At 44.7% G+C, this 16,935-nt stretch overlaps 4 protein-coding genes across 16 annotated transcripts in view; 3 read left to right on the forward strand and 1 right to left on the reverse strand.

The window, feature by feature from the left end:
• LOC105191426 (secretin receptor) overlaps positions 1-3,446 on the forward strand; it is a 35,314-nt gene extending 31,868 nt beyond the window's left edge. For 9 of the 11 annotated variants that reach the window (XM_025297164.1, XM_025297159.1, XM_025297161.1 and 6 more), the window contains 6 exons: positions 173-303; positions 393-478; positions 608-752; positions 1,118-1,421; positions 1,974-2,146; positions 2,535-3,446. In XM_025297164.1, coding sequence (XP_025152949.1) covers positions 173-303; positions 393-478; positions 608-752; positions 1,118-1,421; positions 1,974-2,146; positions 2,535-2,657 — 962 coding nt within the window. In that variant the 3' untranslated portion in view covers positions 2,658-3,446. The remainder of the gene's footprint in view (positions 1-172; positions 304-392; positions 479-607; positions 753-1,117; positions 1,422-1,973; positions 2,147-2,534) is intronic. The other 2 variants (XR_003112652.1, XM_025297166.1) reach the window with 2 other exon arrangements.
• Positions 3,447-4,228: 782 nt separating this feature from the next.
• Pif1 (Pif1 DNA helicase) lies at positions 4,229-6,687 on the forward strand. 2 transcript variants are annotated; one of them, XM_011154828.3, is made up of 2 exons: positions 4,229-4,595; positions 4,691-6,687. In XM_011154828.3, the coding sequence occupies exon 2, from the start codon at positions 4,696-4,698 to the stop codon at positions 6,556-6,558; it is 1,863 nt and encodes a 620-aa protein (XP_011153130.1). In that variant the 5' UTR covers positions 4,229-4,595; positions 4,691-4,695; the 3' UTR covers positions 6,559-6,687. The 2 variants fall into 2 exon arrangements, with proteins under 2 accessions (XP_011153130.1, XP_011153129.1); XM_011154827.3 differs by having other exon boundaries at positions 4,231-4,595; positions 4,673-6,687.
• brun (trafficking protein particle complex subunit brun) lies at positions 5,391-11,850 on the reverse strand. Of its 2 annotated transcripts, none has more exons than XM_025297195.1 (12): positions 10,625-11,850; positions 10,229-10,502; positions 9,947-10,145; positions 9,611-9,822; positions 9,317-9,515; positions 8,822-9,236; positions 8,519-8,739; positions 8,080-8,440; positions 7,800-7,956; positions 7,539-7,716; positions 7,231-7,454; positions 5,391-5,542 (listed from the first exon to the last, which is right to left on the reverse strand). In XM_025297195.1, the coding sequence occupies exons 1-12, from the start codon at positions 11,560-11,562 to the stop codon at positions 5,498-5,500; spliced, it is 3,423 nt and encodes a 1,140-aa protein (XP_025152980.1). In that variant the 5' UTR covers positions 11,563-11,850; the 3' UTR covers positions 5,391-5,497. The 2 variants fall into 2 exon arrangements, with proteins under 2 accessions (XP_025152980.1, XP_011153131.1); XM_011154829.3 differs by lacking the exon at positions 5,391-5,542 and adding an exon at positions 6,902-7,152 and having other exon boundaries at positions 10,625-11,848.
• A 1,605-nt stretch (positions 11,851-13,455) lies between these two features.
• Positions 13,456-16,935, forward strand: part of LOC109504638 (uncharacterized) — a 30,482-nt gene continuing 27,002 nt past the window's right edge. Inside the window, exon 1 of the mRNA XM_019845187.2 lies at positions 13,456-13,859. Within this exon, the coding sequence (XP_019700746.1) occupies positions 13,686-13,859 (174 nt within the window). The 5' untranslated portion in view covers positions 13,456-13,685. The remainder of the gene's footprint in view (positions 13,860-16,935) is intronic.

A 16,935-nucleotide genomic window follows, 5' to 3' on the forward strand; every position in this document is an offset into this window, starting at 1 on the left:
AGCTGGAATATAATTATCTTAAGGCTTAAGAAATTTATCGCCATTATTCCTCAGGAGATGAATATAAATAATCGATAGAAGTAGCTCTTGTTATCTGCTTCACTCGCGAAGATGATCTTGGCGAACTTCTCGGGTTGAATTAATTCTTCATCGTTATCTCCTCGCTGCTCAGGTCTGCCAGCTGTATTTGTTCTGCCCTGGGTGGTCACGAGGATTATATTCGAGGATACGTATTGTTGGACGACTAACGTGAAGCCTCTCTTGTTCCTCTTCATACGCGTACCCACGATGCTCTCTATCTTGGTAAGAACGACGAACGCGGGCAAAGCTCAGTTGTGTCTTGATGTTAAGTCGACCGCAAACTAATCTCATGTCATCCCCGGCCGCGTCAGATCAATTTTGTGCTCTTCGTTAACATCGTGTGGGTGCTCCTGTCGAAGCTGAAGTCCACCGTATTGGAGGAAACGCAGAGATACAAGTAAGTTTCGTGGAGAGGCAAACTGTGTGTATTTTCAATTCGCAGCGCGTCTCTATCCAGAAACGTTGGCCGCCCAACGTTTTCTAAGCTCCACGAACATATCCATGTTCAATATGCTTCGATTTTCAGACGATGGGCCAGAAGCACGTTGGTCCTGGTGCCGCTATTCGGGGTACACTACACGGTCTTCCTGGGCATGTCGTACAGCATCGGTGTGAACGAGACCGTGGAGATCGTATGGCTCTTCTGCGACCAGCTGTTCGCGTCTTTCCAGGCAATGCGCCATCATTAATAGCACTATAATCCCTGCTTTGGCGCACAAACATTGCATTATTCTTGAGCTGCCGCGCGCGAGTAAGCGCCGGTCCATGAGCTACCTCGTAAATTATGTCTCATCGGCCGGCTGAGAGGCGAGCGGCGCTACTGCGCAAAGATTCACCGTATAATTTCCAGAAGTGAGACACGCGCGTCGGCGGCTCGAGATCCCACGAAAGCAATCTCATTTCAGGCTCACGGTGTAATTTAAATGCATAATCATTCGTAGTAACTTTTGTCTTTGCGTAATACCACCGTCCCGTCACGTTCATCGAACGGAGGCGCGAACAATCGTGACCCCCGGGTCTCTCTGTTCGGGAGCAGGGCTTCTTCGTGGCGGTGTTGTACTGCTTCCTGAACGGCGAGGTGAGGGTCGAGGTGTCGAGGGCGCTTCGCGGCAGCAAGTGGCCGCGCCTACGCGGCCGATGGGGCCCACGACCTTCGACACACTCCGTCAGCACGTGCAGCTGCAACGCCTCCGGGAAGACCGGTCGACACTCGAGACCACGGCCCAGGTGGTGGAGAGCGCGTTGGAAGTCACCCACGTGCCTGTTCCAGGAGCGGGCGATCCGTCGGTCCACTCACTCGATGGCGAGTACACAAGGTGTCCTCTTGAGTCCTACGAATCGTGTTCGTGTCCCCCTGCGTGTATCTTGCTTCGCGAGACAGTTTCATCCACTGCGTCGCGGCTCGCTTTGCCTTTGCCGAGTCGCGTCGTTGGCATCAAATGTTGAATATCACCGCTCTGATTCCGACCCTCTAAATAGGTAATTCGATGGAATGGGGAGGCCGCATTGCTGACAAATGGGTCGAGCGAGTCCTTGAGATCTTGCCGCGTTTCAGCCATTTTAAATTGATGACTGCCTAGGGAATGCGAGTGAAACGCGTACGCGCTGATTAATTGCGGCAGGCCATCGGTCTTTGACTGACCGAACTGACTGACGAATAACTGCTTCGCGGCATTCCAAAGGACCGACGGTAAAATGAGATGGCCTGCGAGAGAGGGAGAGAGAGAGAGAGAGAGAGAGAGAGAGAGAGAGAGAGGAAAGTCTGAAGAAGTCTCGACGTTGATTCAGACATTACCGATATTCGATCGATACTCAACGAGCCGCCTGTGTAGAAAACTGTCCGTGAGATTCGTGCCGTGCACACGACAGTCTGGTGAAATGAAATTTTACAGATGATGGAACGAGAGGAGGTAGTTTAGCGAGCAGCAGAGGCTACCTAGAGATCGCCGGTAACGGCCAGCCGACGGTGCTGCAGACGACGACGCAGAGTCAGCAGCACGGCCAGCATACGTCGCCCTTGTGCAGCAAGTACACCGATCAATCGTTGCTCTCCTTCTGCTCGAACGTGAGTTAGCCTGCGATAGAAGGGAATCATCCCCCTCATGACTCTCCTTTCTTCCCTTTGCTTCTTTTTATTTGCGACGTAGTAGACATCCGCGATATCTGCGGCGGTCAATGTTATGGCAGCCGTATGATGGATGATACAGGAGGGAATAAAAAGTGTGGAGGGCTCTTAGTCGCAGAAGCGTAAAACTCCGGGGCGAGGCGGATGAGTATCCGAGTATTCCTTTGAATTTGTAGCGTGTAGAATAAAAATCGATCGCTTCTCCCTCGGGGACACACGTCATGCGGATAAATAACAAAATTCCTCTGAGGCGGATGGTATATCTCTCTGTCTCCGGCAGAGTGAATTTTTTGTGTGTTAAAATTAACCAACTGCCGTCGTCCTATAGGTATCGGAAGCGTCGGGGCCGAATGTCGAGGGCAGGATACGTGAGCAGCATCGATGGAGCGATTCCGAGTGCTGTCATCTCGCCTACGAGTTGCACAATCTGCAGCACCACGGGCATCCGTGATTCTCCCGTGTGCGATCAAAAAGTAGAAAAAAATCGCATGACGCTTGTCCGTGAATATGCACGATGTGCGTCCCATGTGTGCGCGCATGCGTGTGTGTGTGTGTGTGTGTGTGTGTGTGTATGTATTGAAAGGAAAAGTACAACTAAAAGGTTTAAAGTTTGAATTCGTGAAACTGACGATACAAGAGGAAGGTAACGAGAAAAGGGACAAAACAATAGTGGTTTTCGTTCCTCGCTTCTTTGTATTGTTTGTTTTTCATCTCGCTGATTTCAAGACAGAGGTCAAATCGCTTTTGATCCTATCTTCTTTTACGAAGGGATGTATCGTATCACTGTCGTAGATCTTAAATCGTGCAAATGTGTGTACTATATAATACAGGCGAGGCGTCCGATATTTTAGAATACTTTTAGGTATTCGTTGAAGTGTGCTGGGATGTCCGCCAAGTCCTCTCGATATACCTCGACCTTTTAGCGCTATGTATCTGTCATCGACATGCAAGCTCAGCATGCGAAAAAGAAAAAATATCGAACGTCGGTCGTTATTTATTCATAACGACCGCTATGCACATGCGACGTGACTAAATGAAACAAAAAAGAACGGGTTATTAAAACCAAATATATTTTAATATGGCTGTATAGGCTATATAAACGTTAAGTATTTTTAATATGACTATATTTTCGATTTAGCCACACATCACAAAAGCCTGTAGTCAATTATCTCCTATACACTTGTTATTTTTTTCTATCAAGATATACTATTATTGCGTGAAATTTAATATATTTATAATGGTGTATTTTATTTATATTTGCTACAAAAGTTCTATTTTTCACATTTGATACAATGCTCAGGGGATATTGAAATGATTTATTATTCGTTTTTCGAAGATGAAAGTATCAGTATACCTCTTCAAGCTGACAACAATATTGACGAATTACTTGAGAAAGTTTAATTAAGGATATTTTAAGTATGTTTAATGTACAAATAAATGTCTGAAAGTTCCTTGCGTTAAGGAATGCACGGATAACGCCACGTATCGTGAAGTGCTGTGTTAATTTTAGGATTTTTAGGATAAAAATATAAAGCTCTTTCCATAAATGTAAACATTCAGTTCAATATTTTATCTTATATCTCTCTCACTTGCTTTTTTCTCTGTCATGTAGATACATATATAATGTTTGTATCAAAATACGCGATAGATGTATAAAATTCACGCGAATTCATTAAATGTATTATACTATACTGAAGCAAAAACGAAGAACAAATGATTGGTTATAAGGAACCTTTTATTATTTGACATTTGTATGCCTGTTGTCCCATCCTTTAAAAAAGAATTTATTTTTCCAATTTTCTTTATATTTTCCAAGATGTAGTAAGTTAAAAGACAATTGATGCATAAATAATCGATTATAATAAACACATTTTTAATAATTCCCTTACAAACATAAAAGATAATCGACATTTTTATGAAATTCTAACTATTTGTTATTTAACTAATTAGACTTACTAATAAGAAATTTATACAGTATTAAACATATTGTAAGTACTAATTGAAAATAAATGATTCGTTTGATCGTATTGTATCGAGTCATATTACGATCTCGAATTTTTGTTAAGGACAGTGACGACTCGTAGCGGAGAGTTTGGAATTATATTTTGAAATAATGGACGAAAATCAAGACACCTTTTGTTTTAAAATAGTAAAAGATACAGCAGCTTTTTTTCAATAACAAGCCAAATATATGATGAGCTTTGTCTGTATCGAATTTTTGAATACTGAAAATAATCGATCTTTTAACAAGAAGCAAGAATCGAATATCGATTCATCGATCGAGTATCAGTCACTTCCGTTACACATGTTCTAAGTTGTCGTTTGCCGCGTTTTATGCTCGTTCGATCTGCATGTTGTGTCATACTCAATCCAAGTTGAAAACACTCCGGTAATTTAGTACAAATAATTAATAATAAAATTATTGTATTGTTTTTAAGACATTGGCTTGATATATTTTCTCTATAGGTAATTTTATCTTCGTAGAGGACATGGATGCAGACGGTTGTTTATTAACATGCTCTGCCACGGTTGAATGGTTAAACGCCCAAGGATCTATTTTACGAAAAGTAACTCACAGAACGGCCTCCTTGCGTCTGATCCGGGATAATAAACGTGAAATGTTCATCGAAATCTATGCAGACAAGGCCAATGGTCGAATGAAATTATCCTTGAAAGGTATATCAGTATTTAATAAATTTATGACTGAGGGGAAAGCATCGATCAAGTTCAAGGAACAGAACTGCACATTGTTTCTGTCAAATGCACCATCCTCTCAGTTGATAAGTTTCTTGAAGGCTATATTCATCAAGCTGACAGGTCAAAACGAAAACGTGTTGAAAAATCCCTTAAAAGAGAAGCTTCTCAGTAATATGCGATCAGATGGTGCTAATGACATTAGTCCAGCTACAAGCACAGAGATCAACAGGGCCAAAGATAAAGCCTTGGCTGTGTCGCGCAAGACAGAAACTACTCCGTCACCAAATTCTATTAAGAAGCGGAAGCGTTTTAGTGACAGTACTTCTAAAGTACCTGTTGTAAAGAAACTGTACGATAATCCTACTGTGGGAGAGTTGACTGAGGAGCAAAACATGATTTTAAATGCAGTACTCAACGGAAGGAATGTGTTCTTTACTGGAAGTGCAGGTACTGGGAAGTCATTTCTATTAAGGAAGATAATCTCAGCCCTTCCTCCAGATGTGACGATAGCTACAGCGAGTACTGGAGTAGCAGCTTGTCATATAGGTGGAATCACCTTACATCAATTTGCTGGTATTGGTCTAGGAACTGGCACTATGAACAGGTGTCTTCAATTGGCTTCACGAGCGGCTTCATCTGCTGTATGGAGAAAAACAAAGCACTTAGTAATAGATGAAATCTCTATGGTAGATGGCGACTTTTTTGATAAAATTGAGGCAGTTGCAAGATATGTGCGCAAGACAGAGAGACCTTTTGGTGGAATACAGTTGATTTTATGTGGTGACTTCTTTCAACTACCACCTGTATCCAAGAACAACGATGAAGCAAAATTCTGTTTTCAAAGTGAGGCATGGGAAAAATGTGTTCATTTTAACTATGAGCTGCAGACAGTTCACAGGCAAAAGGATGAAGCGTTTGTAAGGATATTGAATAATATTAGGATAGGTAGAGTCACGGATGATATCGTAGATACTTTGAAAGAAACAGCAAAACAAAAGATTGAAAGTAATGGAGTATTAGCAACCAGATTGTGTTCACATGTTAAGGAAGCTGATGAGATTAATGAATTTCAACTAAGTGAACTTAAAGGTGAGACTAAAGTATACACAGCGTTAGATTCTGATAATTCTATGGCACATGTATTAGATCAGCAGCTAGCATCTATACCTAGTAAATTAATATTAAAAGTTGGTGCTCAAGTTATGTTATTAAAGAACGTAAGTGTTACTAGTGGATTGGTAAATGGAGCTCGAGGTGTTGTTACCGACTTCAAAAATGATATACCGGTAGTTCAGTTTCGGTCTGGAGCTCAATATGACGCAAAGATGGAAAAATGGAGTATTAAAGCCAGTTCTGGTGCTTTGGTGCACAGAAAGCAAGTTCCATTAAAATTAGCTTGGGCCTTCTCAATTCATAAGAGCCAGGGCTTAACTTTAGACTGTGTAGAAATGTGCCTGTCAAGAGTGTTTAATGCTGGCCAATCATATGTGGCACTTTCTAGAGCTCAGAGTTTACAAAGTTTACGTATTTTAGATTTCAATAGTCACCAAGTATGGGCCAATACAGCTGTACTTGAATTTTATAAAAAGTTCCGAAGAAATTTGCAGGAAATGGAAATGATTCCACTAGGCAAGAAAATAAAATTAAAGAAATAATGAATACTTTTATATTTCTCATATTTAATCTTTTTTCTGTATGTGATTTGTAGGAAGTAAACATATTTGTTCAGCAAACACGTGAAAGTACATATGGGTGACATATATCGATATAGTTATATTATTATAATAGATATAATTGGTAGAAAATATAATTTCGTAAACGCGTATAGCACATATTAATATTAACGATGACAAATTTGTGTAATATTATTAAGTATTAAAGATATGATAGACGGAATGATGCTGTAATTTTTTATCTCAATTAAAGAAAGTAAAAGCTTTATTTATTTATATATATATATATATATATATATATATATATATATAATGAATACAACATTTCTCCATTTTATTTTACAAATATTACAATTTACTAATATTTAGATGGACAATGGTTTGTTAATAATCGTCGACAGTTATTTCGATCGGCGGAATGTAGCGCCATGTGTGTCCGGCATTTATCAGCTCCGAATAAAGTACCGGGGAATTCGGAGCGGATTCTTTACTACTGCACTGAATATCTATTTTGTATTGACCAGCTGTGAAAAATACTACCCGACATTCGTGATACGCTCTGCCGTACTCCTGCAACTATCATCATTTATGATAATGGGAAACGCAACGCTTGTGATACAATCACAAATTGCATTTATAAAAGTTGCAACTTACAGCAGGTAGCATGACTTTATTCGCCCCAGCTATAGACAATCTCGTATCTAAGTGATAATTGTTAACTCCATTGTGATGATCCTGATAAAAGTTGATGGACAATGTGAGATCGTTCAGTGGATGTTCCAGAGCATTGCATACTCCCACACCGACACTGACGCATTCGCCTAAACCGCATGTCAATTCATCTTGCGCTTTTACAATAACGTCGTTGATAGTTATCTCTGGAAGGAATTCATCACTCGTTCATTTTGACTGACATCCAATTAAATAGACAAATGTGTAGAAATTAACATATATATACGCACCCCATTGAAGAGGGCTCATTCTCACCAGATCCAACATGTCCTGAGTTAGTGTGATACCAGATAGAGTCGCTTTACCAGTTGATTCTGTACCTAATAATTGCCAGCGAAGATCGACCAGCGAGGCGATATGTTCAGCGCATATTTTTTGGAGTTCTCCGGTATCACCAGCACCATTTAGCTGTAAGCGCAACGCGGTACAATAATGTTGCGTTATATAACGCGTCTCTAGTATATTATTAAGTATATTATATTCTTCATTACCATAGACAACTTGTTAAGCGGACATCGGTCAACCGGCACAGGTATCCTACATGGTTCTTTACCTTCCATATATATACATTTACTCTGCGTATAATGCAATTCCATTTCATGATTCGTCATATTTGTCACGTCCAACACGAGATAGAATTGTAACGGCCTAAAAATCGTCAAGATGCGGCAAGAGGCTTTTGTAAATTAGATCTCTATGACTGCACATAAACTACAAATTATATGAATAAATGTGATATTTTATAGAACACCTGGCTCTTTTATAACTTACGTTTCAGCCGGCAATACATCCCAGTTGGTGATTTGTACACTAGGTAGCATCTCGATGGTTATAAAAACAGATGAAGTTCTGCAGTAACCAGCCGTCAAGCCGGCGCCTCCCGAATATTTAATTCTCAGTTGACCCTCGATGACGTTGGATGTATGTAGAGGTATCGCCAGTTTCGATAGACGCGTGCTCGCCAAGGAAGAATGACCAGATTGCGAACTCACTCCCGACCTGAAGGAGGAGGTCAGTTCGGATTGTCTCTTGGTATGGTGGGATGGGGAACTGAGCCTAGACGGCAGCGAACTGTGGCCCGAATGCGACATTAAGCTGTTCGGTTGACTGAGACAAGTGCTGCTAATCATGTCTGAAAGAGCAAGTTACATATTATTAACGAAAGCAGGACGACGAATATTTCGAGATTTTAGATCAACGTAGATGTTACCGTTTCTAATCGAAGGCGCCACGAAATCCGTCGCTGCGTACAGATACAGAGTGAGACTCGCGCTGCTGCCAGGCTGCAGAGGTAGTTGCATCATTAGATTCTCATCGCTCCACTTGAATATCTTACTCTCGGTTACAGCGTCTAGAGCGGATTGCACCGATAACTCGACCATCTCAATAGGAACTTGCCCAACGTTCGTTATCGTCACGGTGCACTCGGCGCTGCAAACGCGCGAGCAATATCATCATGTTGACCGATTTTACACAACAAAGAATTAACAGAGTGTTCACAGTGAATACGGACCTCTCACCGCCGTAGAGCGATATACTCGCGCTCGTAACTATATTGTCGCCCGAACTGAAGCTGGCGGTTTGAGGCAAACTGGTCGCGACGTCGAGTCTCGGTAAGGCTGGAATCACCTCAACTGTATACTGCGGATGCAACATGCCTTCCATATGCCTTAGTCGACAATTCGATTTCACTCCTAGTGTATGCGTACTGAAGCCGAGTATCTCCAAATCACCAACTTCCTTAGGTCTGCCTGCCAACGTGACCGCGATCGGCCCGGATTTCGCGGGCAAACTGATGCTTTCCGGTATCGATTCGAACACCACGCCGTTCGTCAGCAATCTCATGTTAGACACGTGCAACTCAAACGGCAAAGGATTTATAAGCTGCATCGATACTTCGCAGGTGTCTCCTTCTACCCATAAATAATCTGTAATGAAAACATGTCATATGTCAGAGGTGATGCATTGCCGAGTTGTGTCGAATATGAACATTTAGGTACGTACATACCAACTTTACTTTTCGAGGTATTCTTGCGCTCCAACGATCCAAAGTTGATCGGTGTGAATAAGAACGGGCCGTGATCTTCTTTCACCCTTTCTATTTTCTGAGGCTGCAAATGCGGCTGCATGTTTTTCAGGGTGAACGATTTTGTCTTTGGTATGTTTAGTAAATTAGCTGGTGGTATAACAGTTCCAGAATCCAAAACCTATTACCAAAGATGTCGTTTTTTTTTTTGTATCGTGAATACGGCGTGTGTGTAATGTAATTCTGTAATGTAACATCTGAATTTTCTGAACGTACAAGAGGCACCGGTGCACCCTCACACTGCTGTGACACATTTTGAAGCTGTAATGCGGTATCTTTCCGTTCGTCAGGTGTTAGATGATTGTACATCGTTTGAAGGAGGAATGTCATGTGTCTTGTAGCCAGGGCTGGGTTACCCATCCGATTTGCAGCAGCCACGAGCTCATTTATCACTTGGATCTGTATAACCGGCCATCCTCTTTGCCCATCTACGAGAGAAAGATCTGATTTGAGACAACGGAAGGAACCATTGAGGTCGAGGAACCAGTCGAGATCAAAGTGTATCTCGAGAGAAAAGGCTACGAATATACATCTGATCATTGTAAGAATTACCTAGCGGCATATCGACAGGATCCAAGGATAATTTAAATCCGGGTGTAGCTTGCAACATTAAGTTGTAGCACTGTTGCCAGTCTGGATTGGGATTATTTTGCGACACATGACGCGTGGCGGCTAGACGCAGACAGAATGAAGCTTTTCTATCAAAACCAAAGCTCGTGTATAGATCTGATAGTGTGGTAAATCGATCAATCTGAAATGTTTTATCTATATAACACCTTGGTGTGCTTTATATCTTGGAGTTCTCCGCAATTACACTATATTAACGGTACGTACTTTCTCTTGCTCACTCAGAGGCAGATTGATCAGTACAACATTATTTAGGTACGATGCAGCTTGCAGGGTGCAGTTTTGTTCTATTGAGATTCTTGTAGCCTTAAAACTAGCCTCGGTTTCAATTATACCTGCGTATTGATATTTACTATAATGCACTATGGCGTCACGATATTTCTTCGATATTTCATCAGGTTGCAAAATATGTGGCATATTAGTCTTTATCACTTCTATACTAGGCGGGGCCGGCAGGGCCGTGATAGCTTGCGATCCTCGTCTGTAAGATGACGAATTAGTGTCTTAGAATCACACAGATGAAATCTTAAGATCTTTTTTATCGCAGATTTTTAGCAGATTTTTAGCAGATTAGTTGCAATATATCTTACTTGTGGAGATTACCTTTGTTTGCTTGGACTTCCCTCCTGCAGGGAAGAATTCCGTTGCAGCGGAAGACTTCGACACATATTGGGATACAGTACTAAGACCGAAGCAACACAGAGGCCTTCGTAAGCGGCTCCCAGCCACAGCCAGTCATTGACTGCCTGCAGGATATTGGCTGCAGAATTATAATGACTTAATGCTTCAGCTGGGAGACCAGCCTGAAGACACAAGTCTCCCAGATGTTTCGTCATACGACCTACGCATCTCTTCTTATTGTTCCTAGACTCAAGATCCAGTCCTATAAAGTCTTTCTTTTCGAATGGCGCTAACAGAAGAGAAACACGGTCTATCTTTTCCCTGGAACGCTCCAGCCTCTTGGACTCCAAGATCCAGAACAGAAAATTTAGATATTCAGCGACTTGAGTCTCCAGGTCGGGGCATGACTCGTCTGCGTAGAACACTGCACGGGTCTTGAAGTTACCGGGTGTGGTGTAGTCCGGCGGTGGTTCGTGCCGACCGTTCGACTCGAGCGGCCCGAAGAGGATAGCCCGCGAGTCGTACAAAGTGCTGCTGTATTTGACCTTCAAGGTCTCATGCACCCTGCACAACTCGTTCAACTCCGCCTGATTGTCATATTTGCCGAACGTGATGAGACCCAGCAGTCTCCTGTGAGTCTGAAAATCCCCCCAGTCGTTGTTCTCCACAGGATGTTCGCGGACGAACCTCGCGAGGATCTCCCGGGTGCCACCGCTGGAGTCAGACACGGAGAACCTGCTGCCAGCTTTGGTGATCCTCTCACATAACCTACCAACTGTCTTCGGCTTGATCTGCGCGCCGATGGGCCTTAGTAGCAGCAGCAAGGCGGCGTGATCGTGGGCGGTTTGCTCATAATCGGGATGGGACATCTTGTTGTCGGGTACCGGGCTCGACAGGATAACGCTGATAGCCGAGCGCATTTATGCCATTGATTGCCAGATAATACCCTCGCCAATTAGTACCTAAGCGCTTCCGATCCGGCCAGACTTGTCATTTCTCTCTTCGCGCCGTCGTGCCTGACGGAAATGTGCGACGTTCTGTGCTCCCCGCGAATAAAATCTCTCACGCTCATAACAATCACACCGGCTATCTGTCTCGCTCCTGGGCGATCGGCGCGCGCGTAAGGGCGCCTCTCAACCACCACCGCGCACTCGAGGGGTGTCAGCACGCGTGAATGTAGTATTTATCAGCTGATCTTCGTCACGTACGTTACGTCACGTGACACGCGTACGCTACGTCACGTGATCCGCGCGCGGAGTCACGTGACCGATGAATCGACTGCGCCCGCGCGTGCGCAGCGCAGTCGATTCAAATGCGGCCATTCCAGCTTCCCGCGCAAGAGGACACGGCGCGTATACGCGCCGAACTTTCGTAATAATCCTGCGTTTTTCTTCTCGCTGCAGATACGTCGTCTACTTTTATGCGTCTCCCCTCCGATTGGATCGGTATTCGTCAATCAGAAGCGCGGAATTATCAGTATCGACAGGAAAATCGGACAGGTGAGAGCTTGAAATTTGAAATTAACCTATTCGCCATTGAACCTCGCATTTTAACCTCGCGATTAATTCGCTCGCGCGTTGATTCGCGCGACTGCATCGCCTCGCGAAGAATAACGCGGGCTCAGTCGATCTGACCTTCGTCGCGCGTGAATATACGGAAATGTATATTCAGATTTGCGAAATATTCCCATGGCGCAAGAGACTGAAAATGAAAAGAAACCGTTCCGACTTAGATAACAAGTGTGCCGACGGAGCGAGAGAGAGAGAGAGAGAGAGAGAGAGACGCGATACAACGTGGTGATGTAATGTTCCTACTACCGCAAACAAGAGGTGAGAAGTGGGATCAATCAGTGGCGTATTAAGGTCTCCGCAGAGCTCGAGGTGTTAAACTTCCATAATATACAAGTCAGGTAAGTGAAAAAGTTTCGATGAAGGCATCAAGTTAACGGATCATGAAGAATCGCCTTCGCTCGTGTTACACACGGAATCATTTCGCTTTTATGTCATGTGCGACAAATCCAAGCACATTCTCGAGTTTCGCGTCGCACAAGGGAGGCGTAGACCTTCCTGGTCACCTGGGTCGCCTAGATGCATATACATATATATGCTTTTTATATTTTTATTTTTACTTTTTCGTCACAATACACAGCGAATATTAATGCCCGATAATATAAGTGGATTTACCTACGTATTTATCTTACGTGTTTTACACATTTTTATTAGTAAAAGTAACCATTTTTATTAGTAAAAGAGTAAGCAAATCAGTAACAGAACACTGTGTGAAAGAAAAGGTAACAGAGTGGACGCAAACTCTGCAGGCCCGTAACGCGTCTTCTTCTTGCTGAGTCTGCTGAGTGTAACGGCACTAACATCAAACGCGCTCGAGAAATGCGTCGTTTGCAGGCAGCAGCTGCTTGTTGTACCGCCAAATTTCAGCAAAATCGGTAACTCGTAGGGTCTACGTTTCACTCTACTTATCAGCTACCGCAGTAGCGCGAATAACACCAAGTTCGATAAGACCGACGTTGGTCGACGCTGAAGGGACTGAAGTGATCTGCAAAAGAGACACGAAATGTCATTCAATAGGCGTTGCACGTTTTTTTCGATTCCAACCTGAAGACCTATTGACGTCATCGACTGCGTCTACTCGGCTCTTCGAATGACTCGTGTATATATCCTCCCGTGTACGACGGCATGTGAGAGAAAAAGCCGACTGTCCATCTGGTCGATTGCTCCGGCACTGTCGGAACGGTCGGAACAGGCGGTGGTAACAGTGGGAGAATAGCGACTCTGCAGCTAATACGTAGGTAGTGTTCAGTGTTGAGGCCTCCGTGTGCGCGAGTGCGCCGTGGTGAGCGAGCGAGCGTATACAACAGGTGTCCCGCGATCGGCTAGCTCTGCCACGGTACCGGTTCCTCCATTTCGCTCCCTCAGTGTTTACTCCCCGTCCCCGTCGCCTTTCACTCCGGGACCCCGTGAAGGCCTGCTACGAGTACACGATCGAGAGCGCGTGGTGAGCCGAGCGACGTGTGGATCGGCGCAATATGATGATGGAGACCGCGGTGACGATGGACGGTTCCAGCAACAACGCCAGCAACAATCCGCGACAGGTGCCGACGGTGAAGACGGAACCGGGTCAGCCGAACCCTCTGTCCGGAATCCGGCTGAACGTGTCCTACTTCAAGACCATACCCGGCATTCTCAAGCTGGTGCAGCTGGTAAGCGCGCGCTATCGCCTATTTTGCTTATTTTGCCGTGCGTCCCGCCTATCGGCCGCCTCGCGCAAATCTTTCAAACGCGATTCGTAAGCGGGAATCGTAAACTTCAACGTTGAAATGGCGCACACGTCCGGTGCGATACGGGAATTTACGCGTGTTGTTTAGCAAAGTTCCCGGTGTTTTCGCGAGGAGCGAAATAGCGATATAGCGTGACGTTCGCAATCTCATACATTGCATGCATTGTTTTTCTTCGAGATACGGTAACGTCGCGCGATATGTTAATGCGTCGAGTTACCCGAGAACCGTGGCCTACGGCTTCGTGTTCGGTGCGGAAGAGTTCGTGATCATTCAAATTCCGCGCCGAGGAATTTACTTTGCAACAGCACTTGCGGCGGCTCGTAATTTGAAGAAGTGTTTTTATCGTGGCCGGTAGCGTGAGTTCAACATACTTTCACGCTTCGTTGCGTGGAATTACATGTAGCGAGGAGAAAAAATTCGAGAGAGCTCGATCTTAGAGTGAGTGTCTCTTTCTCTTTCTCTTCAGAGTTAACTTTCCGCACGTTACTTGCGGCTGATCTGAACAGCCTGATAAATGAATCGATTGATCGATCAATGAAAAGTTAATGATTCATGATCGATTATCATCTGCTTGGACCGTTGTAACTGCACGAAGCGGTTAGTGATCTTGAAAACTTCACACAAGGAGAGATTATCGGCTGCTTTAGAATAACAAATTAAAGCAGCTAGAAGCTGCTTTAAGTTGCATGATGTCATTCACTATCGGTCACTGTTTCTGATTATCTTCCGACTCATTATTTCTCATGTATATAGAACGTTCTATATATGCGACTCTTCAGCTCGCGATGGACTCGACTTATCACGTAAGAGCTAATAATAGTTACTTTAGAGGCACTTGACGAATATTTTTGTAACACTCCGCGATCTCTTCAGACCGTATCTTATAAGTGTGTCGCGGAATCAAACGCAGTGATTCGTCACGACCGAGTAAATTTCGCTTCATCCAAAGGATTACATCTATCCGCTTGCTTTGATAATCGCAGACGTTTGCAAGTGTCATACTATCGCAATGTCGTTGCCAGTTGGCAGCGTCAAGTAACTCACTTGAAACACTCGAGAGATTCAAGATTAGAATGGACGAGCGCTCGCGCGGTTCCTACCTTTTTTCTTTTTGTTACGCCGAGTTTCTCTCTCTCTCTCTCTCTCTCTCTCTCTCTCTCTCTCTCTCTCTCTCTCTCTCTCTCTCTTGGCTGTGTCATTGTTTCATTCGGGAGTGTTGCCAAGCGTCAAGCGGATCATCGGAAAAATTATCCGTCTCCCGGGAGATCTCGCTGCGCGCGTCGTCGTTATATTCTTGTTTATATCCGTCGTCAACGCGCCGATCGCCCCGCGCGCGTTTTATGCGCCGCGCAGATCGCGCGAACGAGGAAAACGATGTCAGAAGTGATTTTCGATCATTCATATTCCAATGAGTTTCGCCTTGGATGGTGTTGCACGCGCGCAGAATAGCGTTACGTAACGCTACGCGTTATCTCCTACTACGAGCAGCGTTCCACAATTTCCATCTAACCTAACCTCGATCATGATGATGGTATGCGTGCATCGGCGACGTGGCCGGTTATCACACCATCGAAAGGTCACGCAAAAAGCGCGAAACTACGGTCTGCCGTAATCTCTCTCGTACTCTTTCTAAACAGCGAAGAGCGTTTAGGCTCTTCGTTTTTGTCCCGCGCGAGCGACGTTTTCGACCGTGAAATTCCCTCCCGTGCAATCGTGCGCTCTCGCTCAAACGCGAATAACAATAACGACCAGGCGAAGTTGGAGCATCAGCCTGCCGTCCGTTCGTCTGTTTCTTATTGACGGAGAACAATCTGAGAAGATCAATTTCTCTTGCTGCTCGCTTCCGATGATTTCGGTGATTGAGCTGTGCCGTTTAATCATTCGCACATGACTCGCCGACAGCTACCTACTACCGTTCCAATTTGTTCGGAGACTCCCGCTGCTGACGGCCGGACATGAAGGGGTTAACGATACCTGACGCTTTCGCTCATTTTTCTCGGGGTGTAAATAATCGTCGGTTGCGTTCGAGCGCCATTCCAACGGCGGGAACATGCCAAGGATCGCTCGTATTCGCGATACGAGCCGCCTACTCGCTCGCACGTTACGCACGCGAGACACGCCGGGAATGTAGCGACTTTGATAAGCGCTTTACGTTTGCGAGTTTTTATGACAGCTGAATTAGAAACGACTCGGCTGGTCTACGGGGTCGGGATCGATACTTTCTACGAGGAAATTTAACTTTCTCGACGGCCTCGGCGCAAACACTTGTCGCCGCGCGCGGCGGAAATATTTACCGCCGAGAGAGAAGGCTATCCTCGTTCTCACGGCTCCTCCGAAAATCCGTTTTCAACGTAAAACCGTGTTTGTGACTCTTGATGGCGGGATTCAAACGCCAGCTTCGTTTATTGCTTCAGCCGGACGTTTGTGTGCAACGTCCAAGCTGCTGCTGCTGCTGCTGCTCGAACACTTCTCCTTGGGGAAGACGCCTTTCGTTATCGTGTTTTCATTTTATTAATTCACGCTCGCGTCTCATCTCCTCCGACGAGACGCGCGAGCCCTTGCGAAACCCGGAAAGACAATTTTCGACTGCGAAATCTTGGCCCATGTCCGCCATTGGTCTCATAAAATTCGCATCATTCGTATTAAAATACATCTTCCACCGCTCCCTCTCTCTCTCTCTCTCTCTCTCTCTCTCTCTCTCTCTCTCTCTCTCTCTCTCTCTCTCTCTCTCTCTCTGTCCGTCTGTCTTTCTCTCTCGTGTTGGAATTTAGGAGACATCGTTGTGCGATTTCCAAGTCGGTTTCGATTCGTAGACCGCCCCAAATTCCCAGCCCGCACTTTCGAACTCAAAGTATCACATTCCACTTCGACAAAATTTCACATTTCGAGCGAAGAGGAAACGTTACGATCGTAACAGATCGATCTCTTTGGATTTTATCCGACGCTCATCAGCAGGACTGTCAGCGCGATAAAGCGGGGATGTGATGCCGACAGGATG

This window comes from Harpegnathos saltator, unplaced genomic scaffold (assembly GCF_003227715.2).
Source record: "Harpegnathos saltator strain DR-91 unplaced genomic scaffold, Hsal_v8.6 scaffold171, whole genome shotgun sequence".
In the NCBI taxonomy this organism is placed as follows: Eukaryota; Metazoa; Arthropoda; class Insecta; order Hymenoptera; family Formicidae; genus Harpegnathos; species Harpegnathos saltator.

Excerpts from the sequence above, each read along its gene's own strand:
- Pif1 (XM_011154828.3), top strand. The coding sequence starts at position 4,696 with ATGGATGCAGACGGTTGTTTATTAACATGCTCTGCCACGGTTGAATGG.
- brun (XM_011154829.3), bottom strand. The coding sequence starts at position 11,562 with ATGCGCTCGGCTATCAGCGTTATCCTGTCGAGCCCGGTACCCGACAAC. Across the intron at positions 9,823-9,946 it reads TCCTGTCGATATGCCGCTAG|ATGGGCAAAGAGGATGGCCG; the intron begins GTAATTCTTACA and ends TTTCTCTCGTAG. Across the intron at positions 7,153-7,230 it reads ATAAAGTCATGCTACCTGCT|TTGCAGGAGTACGGCAGAGC; the intron begins GTAAGTTGCAAC and ends AAATGATGATAG.